The sequence below is a fragment of the Colobus angolensis genome, unplaced genomic scaffold, assembly GCF_000951035.1.
Source record: "Colobus angolensis palliatus isolate OR3802 unplaced genomic scaffold, Cang.pa_1.0 Scaffold16, whole genome shotgun sequence".
Taxonomy (NCBI): Eukaryota; Metazoa; Chordata; class Mammalia; order Primates; family Cercopithecidae; genus Colobus; species Colobus angolensis.
In genome coordinates this window covers 16,220,251-16,232,798 of record NW_012114710.1, presented here as the reverse complement: position 1 = coordinate 16,232,798, position 12,548 = coordinate 16,220,251, and the positions used below count along the sequence as shown (strand labels likewise).

General features: G+C 46.4%; 1 protein-coding gene across 1 annotated transcript in view; it reads right to left on the bottom strand.

Moving 5' to 3' along the window:
- PAG1 (phosphoprotein membrane anchor with glycosphingolipid microdomains 1) overlaps positions 1-12,548 on the bottom strand; it is a 138,237-nt gene that overhangs the window by 11,391 nt on the left and 114,298 nt on the right. The window contains exons 4-7 of the mRNA XM_011937139.1: positions 10,867-11,071; positions 9,184-9,235; positions 4,947-5,043; positions 2,331-2,932 (exon numbers count right to left, since the gene is read on the bottom strand). Of these exons, the coding sequence (XP_011792529.1) occupies positions 2,331-2,932; positions 4,947-5,043; positions 9,184-9,235; positions 10,867-10,991 (876 nt within the window). The 5' untranslated portion in view covers positions 10,992-11,071. The remainder of the gene's footprint in view (positions 1-2,330; positions 2,933-4,946; positions 5,044-9,183; positions 9,236-10,866; positions 11,072-12,548) is intronic.

The following is a 12,548-nucleotide window of genomic DNA, read 5'->3' as shown; positions in this document are numbered from 1 at the left end:
TGGTCTCTTCTGCTGGTTCCTTTTCCAGATCTCTATTCTTGGAGCTCTGCCAGCCTCTATTTATACTCACCTATCCTATGACCTCATCCAATCTCATGACTTTTAAAACCACATTCTGTGGATGACTCCCACATCAGCAAATCCAGCCCCGGCCTTTCCTCTTTACCCGGCTCATCAATCCAGCTACCATCTGATAAGCTCTACTTGGAAGTCCAATAAGTATCTCAAGCTAAACATAGCCAGTCCTGAATGCTGGATCTCCCCCTCAACCTGCTCTGCCTGTATCCTCTTCATTTCAGTTAATGGCGATTCCATCTTCCCTGCGTGTTGGGCCCAGCCTCGTACTCATCACTGTCTCTTCTTTATCTTACTACACTTAGGATCCATCAGCAAATCTCTTGGCTCTGGCTTAGCTTTTCTCATCACCTGTGCTGCCTCTGCCCTGATCCAGGCCACTGCCATTTCTAATCTGGTTTATTAGAGTCGCCACCCAATTGGTCTCCTCACTTCTACCCTTTATAGTCTATTTCAAAACTGCAGTCAGAGGGATCCTTTGAAAACATAGGCTAGGTTGTGCCATTCTGCTGCTCGGGACTCTAGTGACATTATTAGTGTTCAGACTATAAGCCAAGGCCGTCCAGGATCGAGCTCTGGTTCTCCTTCTCCTCACTGCTATCCTTGTTCTTCCCTCTCCAGCCACAGCAGTCCCCTCCTCTTCCCTTAAAAAGCCAGCTGCAAGCTCTAACCTCAGGAGCCTCACACTGGGCATCCCCTCTGCTTCATGTGCTCTTTCCACAAAAGCACAAACCTCACTCCCTTGGCTCCTTTACCTCAAATGTCACCTTCATAGCTGGGCAGACCCTGACCACTCTATCCAAAACTGTACTCCCCACCTGTTTTCTCAGTCCCCCTTGTTCAGTTCTCTTTTTTTCTCTTACAAACTTTAAGCTTTATGTCTGTCTCTTCCCACTAATGTGTAAGTTCCACAGGGCAGGGATTTTGTTCACGTACGTTTTGTTTCCAGCACATAGAAGACTGTGGCACACAGCAGTGCTCATTAAGATCTTTTGTTAAATAAATGAATATTAAATACTTCAAATTCTCAATTCACTTAAAATCAGGGTTGTTTCCACAAAGATGATGGATTACTCATTTTTACTATATTGTGGAAGGATAATTTCATTTCCAGATGAGTATTTCCAGTTTTTAATGTGAAATCTGGAGAACCGTTTACTAGCGATGGTTAGACAACTCATCCTCTTATCTTTCTAATGCTTGTAAGCAAAAAGCTTTATCTGGTTTAGGCAGTATGAACTTTACATCAGGTTTATGGTCTTTGATTCTATGAAGGGCAAAAAATTGGACTGCATTTTTGCATTTTATGAACATGTTCATAAATCCTTCTATTGGTGCTGTTAACAGCTGATTTCATGGATAATACGAAAAGTTGAAATGCATTCAGAGAACAGCACAAAGAATGACTCTCTTGGTCTAATTTGGACAGAGTGAGGGTTCGCCTCTGGCCATGAACTACAGAAGGTTTTCAAGGCTACTAGTGACTGGCTAACCTGCTACTTGTCCTTCCTACTAAAATCTGAATAGAAGATAGAACCTTGTTCTTTTTCTGTGTAGAAAACAGAAATTAGTTATTAGTTGCCTGAAGCAGATGGGCCTAGTTAAATCCCAAAGAGATTTTGACAACTAGGGATGTGAACTTCACCGTGGCTCAGATATCAAGTTGTCAGACATATACAGAAGGCTGTGGATTGCTAATGCATTTTAGAGCTTTGTTGAATATCTAAATTGAGGAAGTATAGGTTATAGTTTAGAAATGGTCACAAAATAAGATCTGTTGGTTTAGATGAAGTTCTGTACAATCAGCTATAACCAGGGGCACCTGTGAGTTCGTTCCCATGGTGCCTGTTGCTATGCATGCTGATTTTTGGGGATCCTGGAAGGGTAAAGGTCACCATGCTGCTGAGGCAGCCAACAAGCAGAATAGGTAAAATGTGTGGGCAAAGAGTCCAGTTTCTCTACTTAATTCCTGGACTTCAAAATGAAGCAAACAAGATTTGGCCCTAATTAGACATGATGGAAACAATGTGAAAATATCCAAGTAAGATGCTGAGAGAAATATTTGATAAATGTAAGTTTTTGGTATTTTATTACTTGGAGGGGGAAAAAGCCAAACACAGCTTACATGAACACAGCTCTTATCATTCCACAAACTGGAAAGTGTTTGCAGATATTTCCCAGAACAGCTCCAGGGCCAGCTAGTTTCCTAACCAGGACAGGAACCCACAAAGGCAAAACAAAACGCCAGCGCCCACCTTGTTAGTTTCACTGGTCCTGTCTGTAGCACTCTCTTCCGCTTCTCCCCCTTCCTTCTCCTGAAGGTTTTCATTCTCATCCAGAAGCTTAACAGGGACAGGTGGTGGGGCCTCCTCTTCTAGATCACATGAATTTCCAAGGATACTCTCTACATTAACACTTTGGCGACATTTTTTGTTTCTGTCCACCGAGGCATATTCGGCAAATTCAGCTTTGCCTTCAGTCTGGGGCCCTGGGAGCTCTTTCGAGGTGGAAGTAGATTTTGCCTTGCCAGTGTGGCCTTTCTCCAGGTGTGCAGCCGCAGCCACCTCCTTGATCTCTTTCACAGTTTCGTACAAGCAGTCCTCCACCATGTTTTCTTGGGAGGAGCTGTCTTTGAGCACTTCATAGGGCCCTTCCATCCCCAGGCCCTGGTCCCCGTCCGCACTTCTCACTGTGAGCATGGTGTCCACTGCACTCTCGGGAGGGATTCTGGGCAGCTCCCGACTCTGATGACATTTTGGCTTCCCTGTGCTGTCCTGGGAATCTAGCAGATCCGAAGCCGATGTCTGGACTTCCTCGTAATGCTGCATGCAGGTCAGAGTACTGTCCTCTGAAAGAACTAAAGCAGCAGACACATCAAAAGTGGAGAAAGGCAACTCTTTCAATGATCATTACCGAGAATCAGGTAATATAAAGTTAGGTTAAATCAAGATGCGTGCTTTTTATTTAAGTCTCAGGCACGAATTATAGTTGCTCTGTCAGTTGGTGCCCTACTTCAAACACAGTTTAAAATAAAGCTGATCATTATATCTTTCCCAATACAAGATTTAATAAGTTATCTTGGCTATAAGTATAGTTCGCAATTACTTCCCTTAATGTCACTCCAATGAGACTCTTGTAGGCAGATTGTCCAATGTGACCAGAAGATGACCAGTTTGATGCAGCCGAACTCTGGGAGGCTGGACACCAGAAAGGCAGCATGTGCAGTAACCACACTCCCCAGCCCCACTGGCCCCTGCCTGTGTGGAGGGAATTATTGGGAGCCACCTCCTTTCACACAGGTCACTTTTGTTTGGCAGATATAATAGAAACCACAGGGCAAACATGCACCCTTCAGCCATTAGCACAAAGGGACTGGCACCTCATACCTTGCTTCCATCTCACCGCCACCAACACTCCTACCTCAAATTAGAAAAAACCAAATGTGAAATTCTTGGCCAGCCACAGAGATGCTATTGTGTGAAGCTGTTCAGCCGTCCCTTTGTCAACCGTGTTGTGAGTGCCTGCCATGCGCCAGGGATGGTGCAGGGTGCTACAGGCACATCGTTCAGCAAAACAGAAAGCCTTGTCCTTAGGATGTGGGCACAAAGTAAGCAAGTTATTCCATTAGTGTCTCACTCTGGGGGAGTTAGAAAGAGTGTCTCCAAGGGGTGTGTGAAAAAATGACAATGGATCCCCCAGTCCTTCTGAACTTACCAACACCCCTGTGTGTTCTAAATCCCTGATCATCACGGAGGGGGTGAACTTTTGCTCTCTGGTTCTAGTTGTCTATATCATGTGGACAGAGAACAGGCACTGGTGTCCCGATTACCCCCCCGTTTCCTTATCAGTAAACAGGGGTAACAGGACGCCCTCCTACCTCAGGTGAAAGCATGGTGTAAACTCGAAAGCAGGAAGGAAACCTAGCTGCTCCTTCCGTCAGCAAGAGCATACAACGCATGATGTGCAGGTCATGCAGAGTGGCCGACTGTGTGCCCAGGGCTCAGACTGCCTGGTTCCAATTACAGATCCTTAGCCCGCTGGCTCTATGGTATCAGGCAAATTAGCAACATCTCTGTGGAAGGCAGAACCACCCTGAAAAATGTCTGCCTCCTGATTCCTGGAACCTGTGAATGTGTTAGGTTTTGTGGAGGGTATGGAGGGATGAGGGTTACAGGTGGAATTAAGGCTGTTAATTAGATGACTGGGATGAGAGGGAAGCCTGGATTATCCAGGTGGGCCCAATGTAATCACAGGGATCCCTATAAGTGAACAGGGAGGTGGAAGGGTCAGTGAGCGATGTGAAGAATGAGGGACAGGCCAATGGATTCTCCTTGAGGCTTCAGGAAGGACCACAGGCCTGTGGATGCCCTGATTTTAGTCCAGTGAGATCCATTTCAGACTTCTGACCTCAGAATTGCAAGTCAATAAATTTCGTTATTTTAAGGTTTGTTATTCATTATTTTAAGGTTTAAATTGTTATTTATGAGGTTTGTGGTTATATTGTTACAGCAGCAATGTGCCCAGATTTGTCACCTTTAAATTGTGAATAGTAATAATAACTATCTTACAGAGTAGTGATATTATTAACAGTAATCTCGTGGGGTAAATGAATTAGTACATGTAAATTTACTAAAATATTCTAAAAGAATAAATGAATTAGTACATGCACCAGTCTTAGAACAATGCCTGGCACACAGAAGTGGATTAATAAGTAGTAGTATTCATCCAAAGCAGTGTTTTCCTAAAACTGCTAGTAATACTAAAAGTGAGCAATAACACATTTCCTACTTTTTCAGCGACATATTTTGAGACCTAGGACTTCTAAAGGTGGTGAGGCCTCTGTGGAAAGCTGGTATTTTTGAAGAACTTACTGTCCCCATTGGTGAGTGCTCCATTCTGCTCACTGCTGGCAGGAGCGTCTGTTGCCAAGCTAGTAACTGAACGGCTGAACATCTCCTTGTCTGAAGGCTGAAAAAACAAAAACACAAATGCATCACATTGCTGAAAATCTGGACGGCAGAGCAGAGGAGAAGATCCATGGCTTTTTCAAAAAAATTAAAACAGCAGAAACAGAAAACAGAATCTCCTACATTAGTCCCCCCTTATCCACAGAGGATACATTTCCAAACCCCCAGTGGATGCCTAAAACCATGGGTGGTGCTGACCCTACACAGACTCTGTCTTTTCCTATCCATATACGTTATACCTATGATGATGTTTAATTTATAAGCACAGTAATTTAACAATAACCACTGATAATAAAACAATAACTATGAGATTAAACAGTAACCACTGATAAAACAGAATCACTAGAATATATTACAGTGAAAGTTATGTGAATGTGCTGTTTCTCTCTCTGTCTCAGAATATCTTGTATGGTTCTCGCCTATTTTTGGATTGTGGTTGACTGTGCGTAACTGAAACTGCAGAAATCAAAACTACAGATTGAGGGGAGCTACTGTTTTTAGATTTAAATGAAGTAAAATAAAATAAACTGAGTTCCTTGTTGACTAGTCACATTTCAAGCACTCAATAGCCACATGTGGCCAGTAGATACCATATCAAATAGGAGATACAGAACACTTCCAGCACTGCGGAAAGGTCTATTAGACAGTGTTGTCCCAGCATCTTAGGGGCACTGGGAATCTTCCAAAGCCACGTGCAGAGCTTCCTGCCGGATGACCTACACAGGGCTACAGGCAGGTTGTGAGATATCAGTTCCCTTAGCTCAAGGCAGGAAGGGGACTGGTCAAAAAAGACCACAGCAGCCTCATGCTTCCAACACAGGTGCTGTAAATTATTACTGGTAAAGGTGTGCCATGCCATGAGAAATAGGGAAAGGCATCGCCCTTTGTCATATGAAGGAAACAGACATAATCTGGTTAGGGATAGATAATGCTATTGATTTCTGAAACCATTTTAGAACCAGCCAAGCCTCTGGCTGCTAGGTTCACAGAAACAAAAATATGCTCAAAATTAGCTCTGCAAACTTTTTTTTTTTTTTTTTTCTGATGAGGTCTCAGCTTGTTGCCCAGGCTGGAGTGCAGTAGCATGATTATAGCTCACTGAAGCCTCAAACCCGTGGGCCCAAGAGATCCTCCTGCCTCAGCCTCTGGAATAGGTGGGACTACAGGTATGCGCCACTACATCTGGTTAATTTGAAACAAATTTTAAGAGATGGGATCTTGCTATGTTGCTCAGGCTGGTCTCAAACTCCTGGACTCAAGTGATGTGCCCACCCCAGCCTCCCAAAGTGCTGGGATTACAGGCGTGAGCCACTGTGCCCAGCTCTGCAAATCTTTCTTATTCTCACAAATAAACTTAGGACATTTGGAGGGAAGAATGGCATCAACAGTTGGCTTTCTGCAGGGATAGAATGTGTAGATGTTACCCAGAACATGCCAGGCTCAGCTATAGCTAAGAGTAGTCAGAAAGCAAGTTGGTGTTCATGTATTTCTTTAAATACCCAACTTGTCTCGGGTTGCAGCCTGAATCACTGCAAATGTGATTTGCTCCCTGTCCTTTTCACAGCCTGCATATTCCATCCTGTGCTCCAGGATTCTACAAGGAAAGTTGTGATGTAAACAGCACACGGACCTTTGCTAGTTGGCCTCACAAATTCTCTGACTCTTGATTGGAAGCTAATAATAGACAGCAGATAGTTCATGCCGTGCCATGATCCAAAAGTGTATTGGGAGTCAGCTGTTTCAATCCAATGCAGTTCATTCACGTCTGATGAGCCCCCAGTGAGATGGGTCACTGTGTTACGTTGCCAGGAGTTTGCAGTGCAGGTGCTAATAGCCCAGAAATGTTGTTATAAATGGGCAGGCATTGGTGTGGGGGAGGAAGGTTCCCAGGTGGGCCCATAACAGCATAATTCATCACAGCTGAAGTTACCATCATCTAGACTCTACTATTCCTAATCTTTGCTTCTATGAGATGAAGCATCCGCAAGTTGTGTAAGATCTAGGAGCTGAAAAGCTCTTAAAGAGAGCTGGGTGGGCGAGCGTGTGTACATGGGTGCCAGTGCCCAGGTAAGCATGTGTACCTGTGTGTGCTCGCGCTGTCTCACAGACATTCACATCCATATAAATGAGGCTATGGGTTGGGGCAATAATGAATTTACGGTGGATGAGGAAGAAGGCATAGGGATGGAAGTCAGCTTTTTCCTTTTATTCACCTGCCACTCTCTTCCTCTCTCACCCGGGCTGCTGCCGACCTTGAGTAGGACAGCAGGAACCCTAGCTCTAGGCCAGGGGCTCTCACACTTAAGCATGCAACAGGATTGCCTGGGGTGCTTCTTAGCCTTTCACTGGGCCCCACCCCGAGGAGAATTCGCATTTCTAAGGAGCTCCCAGGTGCTGCTGCTGCTGGCAGCGGTCCAGGCCACACCGCAGAAGAAGCCCTGCTCTAGAAGGAAGTGAGGAATAGCGGTGCGAGCCCTTCCCCAGCCCCTCCTCACCTCCCAACTGGCACCAGGAGAATGGTGGAGTGAGGAAAGGCAGGGGCCTGGAGTCTGCATGGGGAGAAGCGACAGTGGGGCGTTCCCTCCATCCCTCCCGCCCTCCCTGCTGAGGCCACCGCAGCAGCGATCACCTGGCAGAGCAGAGGCGCTGGGAACAGATGAGAAGTAGGGACAATGTGGACAACCAGAGATGGGAACAGGGCGAGAAAAAGAGTAAAGGAGGAGTGGTGATGAGGGCCCAGGAAAGCAGCAAAGGGTGAGGTGGGTGTGTGGATGCAGAAGGGAGGGAAGGAAAATCCTGGGGGTCCCAGGAGGAATCGGGAGTCCTGACAACTTCCTGCCTGCTTGGGCCAGAGGAGTCCCAAGAATTGGCAGGTCAGGAAGCCTAGACTGGAGATGGCCCCTGGTCATCTCTGCAAACGTCTGCTGGCTGCGGGTTTTACACTAGACCTTGGCTCATCCATGCTTCCTTGTTTGCACCCCTCTCCCCGCAATGAGTTTTTGCTTGACCTTGAGAAATGATGTCCTGAACAAGAAGCACCTTTTGTTGTGGCACTGCCACGGGACTCAGGGCAGACTCTGAACTCTGCCTTGCTAATGTGAGGATGGGCCCCTCCACAGCGGCTGTTCAAAAGCACGGGCCTGGGTCAGAGAGGACAAGGAAGGACCTGGACACTCTCAGGCTGTTCCTCACCAGGGTGGATCCCCAGAGGCCTCAGGATCATCAGGACCTGTAAGATACTGAGGGCTGGGAAAACACCAGCAAGGCCAGGCTATACCGAAGGTGCTGTGGGTCCCAGGCTCCCTCCAGCTTCGTGACCTATTGTTATGGGTTGAACTGGGTCTCTCCAAAATTCATGTCCAAGTCCTAACCCCCAGCACCTGAGAATTTGGCAACAGGTGCATTTGGAACAAACATTTGGAAACAGGGTCATTGCAGATGAAGCCAGTTAACATGAGGCCGTGCTAGAGTCGGGTGGGCCCTAGTGCAATATGCCTGGTGTCTTTATAAAATGGGGAAACTTGGACACAGCCAGCCATGCACAGATGGGAGGTGATGTGAAACACAGAGGGAGGTCGCCATAGGAAGATGAAGGCAGAGATTGGGGTGATGCCTCTACAAACCAAGTCACACCCAAGGTATGGCTGCAAACCACCAGAAGCCAGGAGAGGCCTAGAACAGACTTGCCCTCAGAAGCAACCAATCCTGCCAACACCTTAATGTTTGGACTTCTGGCCTCCAGAACTGAGAAACAAACTTGTTATTTAAGCCACCCAGTTTGTGGTCCGTTGTTATGACAGCTCTAGCAAATTAATAGAGGCAAAAAACTCCCATCCCTGCAGTAGGTGGGAGCCATCTAAGGATCATTCTGGCAGCAGCACTACTGCATCCATTTCAGAAGCTCTCCCAGTGAACGCGGGGTAACTGCACAGGCCTCCAGCCGTGGCGGCCACAAACCTACAGAAAGAGGGTGTGTGGTGGAGGGGGCCACGGTTTAACTTAGGCTTAGCTCTCCCCGTGGGTTCTACTCAGGCTGTGGGCACGTGGGAGCACACTGAGATAAGTAGCTGATGTTCTGGAGCACGCACGGACAGGCGGACAGGTGGACAGGCAGACAGGCGGACGACACACGCAGGCTCACCACGTTCATCAGGTTCTCATGGTCCCCACTGTGCTGTCGCGGCTTCTTTTCCCTGAAATGAAAAGTGAAATGTTGTAATGTCAAATATGCCCCCCTAAAATCAAGCACACACTACCCTTTCCTATCCCAATTCTTATCAGCTTTTAAATCTCTCTTGTTTTAAGAACCATGTTTATTTTGTCAACAAAGACAAAACCAGATACTGACTTGATGGCCCCGTTAGCAGGTGCTGGGTAAGAGGAGGTCAAGCCTCAACTAGGAACTGTCCCCTCCCTTGGCACCCCTTCTTCTGGGAAAAAAACATACAAGTTCACGAGGAGAGGACCGAGGCCCGGGCTTGCGTAGAAATTGTTTATCCCTAAAGTAGCAGAGTAAGTTATACCTTTTTTTTTTTTTTGAGAAAATGTGGACAATTATCTCACTTAGAGTCTCTGCAAAGTCACACACTGCAGTGGGATGGAGAAAATAAAGAAAATACAAATTTTGGCATGCCAGGAAGGGTACATGCTCTCAGGATGAGTCATATGTACTTCCAGTCTATGGGAAAGTCTGTCAAGTAAAAATAGAATTTGTTTTTACTCGGGACAGTCTAAAGAAAGCCATCAGTTGTAGAGAATACGCGGCCGGCCCATCCACGTTCTCTATAAGACAAGGGTGACACCTAGTGGGAGCATGAGTAACTACAGAAGCAGGCCCGTCCAGGCCCAGGGAAGTCCGGGCACCGTGGCCTTTCTTCATCTTCCCAATCATTCAGACTCTGTCCCAGCCACAGAGGTCTGGGTCCAGGCTGGGCAGGGATCAGGAGGCTATCTGGGTTCAGAGAGTTTTGGCTTTTCTCCTCCTGACAGATAACAGGGTAGGAAGCCATTTCAGAATTTTAAGTGACGCTTCTGGAGTTGCTTCCGTGGTGGAGGGAGAGTTTGGACAGGGCTGGCTGACGGTCAGCTGGTCTACATGGGCCTCTGGTGGCATCCAGCCCATCAGAAGGTTATGTGCTTTGTAACAGTTCCAGAATGTCCTGAAAATCACTTCTGGCTAGAAAGAACTTCTCTCTGAGCAAAGGTTTCTCTTGGGGGGGGGGGGGGACTGACATTTTACATGAGACAGAGGAGAGAGAGAAAAGTATAACTCTAAAAGAAGGACACTGATGATTGTTTCATATACAGCATGTTCCTCTCCTGGGAAAAAAATCTGTTTCTTGAGAAACTGAAGGTCTACACTACACATTTTTAATCATAAACAATCCCTCTGAAACCACGTAGCAGCAAACATTCTGTGACTTCCGTGGGGTGGTGGCAAAAAGATGCGCATCACACAAGATTTCAAAACGCCCACAGATGAAGACAAAATCCATTTTGACAAGGGTGTGCTCAAAAGAACTGCAAGACTTTCATTCTGGGAAGTTTAAAATACAAAGAACAGCAAGACTTTCGTTCTGGGAAGTTTAAAATATAAGGGCTCTTCTAGTTGCTCCCCAGCAAAACCAAATATGGGTTTTCCTTCAGTGAATAAAGAATGTCCTGAGATGCTCTGCAGTGGACAGAAGGGAGTTAAAGCTAATGCACAAGTTTCTGGGACAGCTCTGTGGTGGGATTCCATTCCTAACAGGTTTTTCACAGAAACTCTTCTGGGTACAGGGGATGTATTAGTTTAAGGCACCGGTATATACACTCTGGTTCTCACCTGTCACAACCAGAGCACAGGAAAATGAGGAAGGTGATGACGAAGAAAATGGCGACAGTGGCCAGACTTCCCCACAGGGTGATCTGCATCTGTCCGCTGCCCAGCAGGCTCCCCGTGGGCCCCATGGCAGGAGCAGGCACTGGTACCAGCCGCGGGAATCAGTCAGTCCTTCAAAGGTGGCGACATGGGGGCAGAGAGCTGCATGCTGGAAAGAGACCAGGGCATTTGGAGAGTAATACTTGGGTAAAGTGGGAGAATCTGTAATTTGGCCCGTCAGGAGCGAGACCTTTGCGCAAAGTCGGAAGCATGTGCTGGATGCTGAGGAGAGCCCGACTGGACTTGAAATTGGACTCTGGGCAAGTCCCCTCTATGGTCTAGGCCTTTATTTTTCTTACCTGAAAATGAAAGTGGGAACATACAGCTGCCTGGCCCAGTGTTTGAAGCAACGGATGTCTTGTCTTGGTATGTTTGGGGTGGATTCTTCTACTCTTCTTGTTCTTTGTTTTTCCCCCTTCAACTAGGGTCTTGCTCTGTTGCCCAGAGTGCAGTGGCACAATCAGGGATCACCGCAGCCTTGACCTCCCTGGGCTCAAGCAATCCTCTCCCGAACCACCGCACTGTCCCCTACTGCAGGGTCTACAGGCATGCACCACCATTCCTGGCTAATATTTTAATTTTTTGTAGAGATAGGGAGTCTCACCATGTTGCCTAAACTGGTCTCGGACTCCTGGGCTCAAGCAATCCTCCTGCCTCAGCCTCCCAAAGTGCTGGGATTACAGTGTGCCACTGCGCCTGGCCTGGATGGATTCTTAATGTCTTCAAATAAAGATTTCAAGTACTCCATAGCAAATAAATACATGCTCATTTGGGTTCATTTTTTTAAAAATCAGAACAGTATATAACAATTCTTATATAGCTTCTGCAAAAATGCAACTCATCATCTGCCCCCGCCCCTCACTGCCTTCTCTCATCTCCCTCACCCACTGTTCTCTGAGAAGGTTTAAGGTCAGTGTAACTAATGAAATAGAATGTCTTTATATTCGCCTGCATTTATTTATTCTGAGTGTGTTATGTATTCTATGTTTTCACTACCCTGCCGTCAGCACCCAATAAATGCATTTTCAAGTGAATGGATGAAGTATGTGCTAAGAATACATCCCCGACAATAAATAAGACCTATTTATAAACAACTGCAAGAGAAGCATAAGAGCTGTACCTAGTACATTTCCGTACCTGGTATGTACCAGGGATTCTGCTAAATGCTTTCCTCATTTAATTGCTGTCACCAGCGTGTGCAGGAGGCACGGTTAATCCCCCTTTTACAGAGATGGAAGCCAAATCCCAGCAGCGGTGACTTCCCCCGAGTGTCACAGGAGCTAAGTGGCAGGGAGGGATGAGTCCATCTGTCTCAGACTCCGAAGCCTGTGCTCTGTGTCCCTCAAGGAAGCTCCTCATCACTGTGGCGATGCTGGGACTCACAGGGGTCACTGCGCCCTGTCCCAATACTTCCAAACAGAAGTGGTCAGATTTCTTGTGTGAAATATTTTAAGAGCTACAGATATTTTTAAAATGGAGTTGTATATCAAATGATCTGTCATCACACAGGCCTTGTTTAAAGAATATTTGCTCAATTCTAGAACATTCTAAATGAAAAGAAATAGCCTTTACGTTGGTCTCGTGTC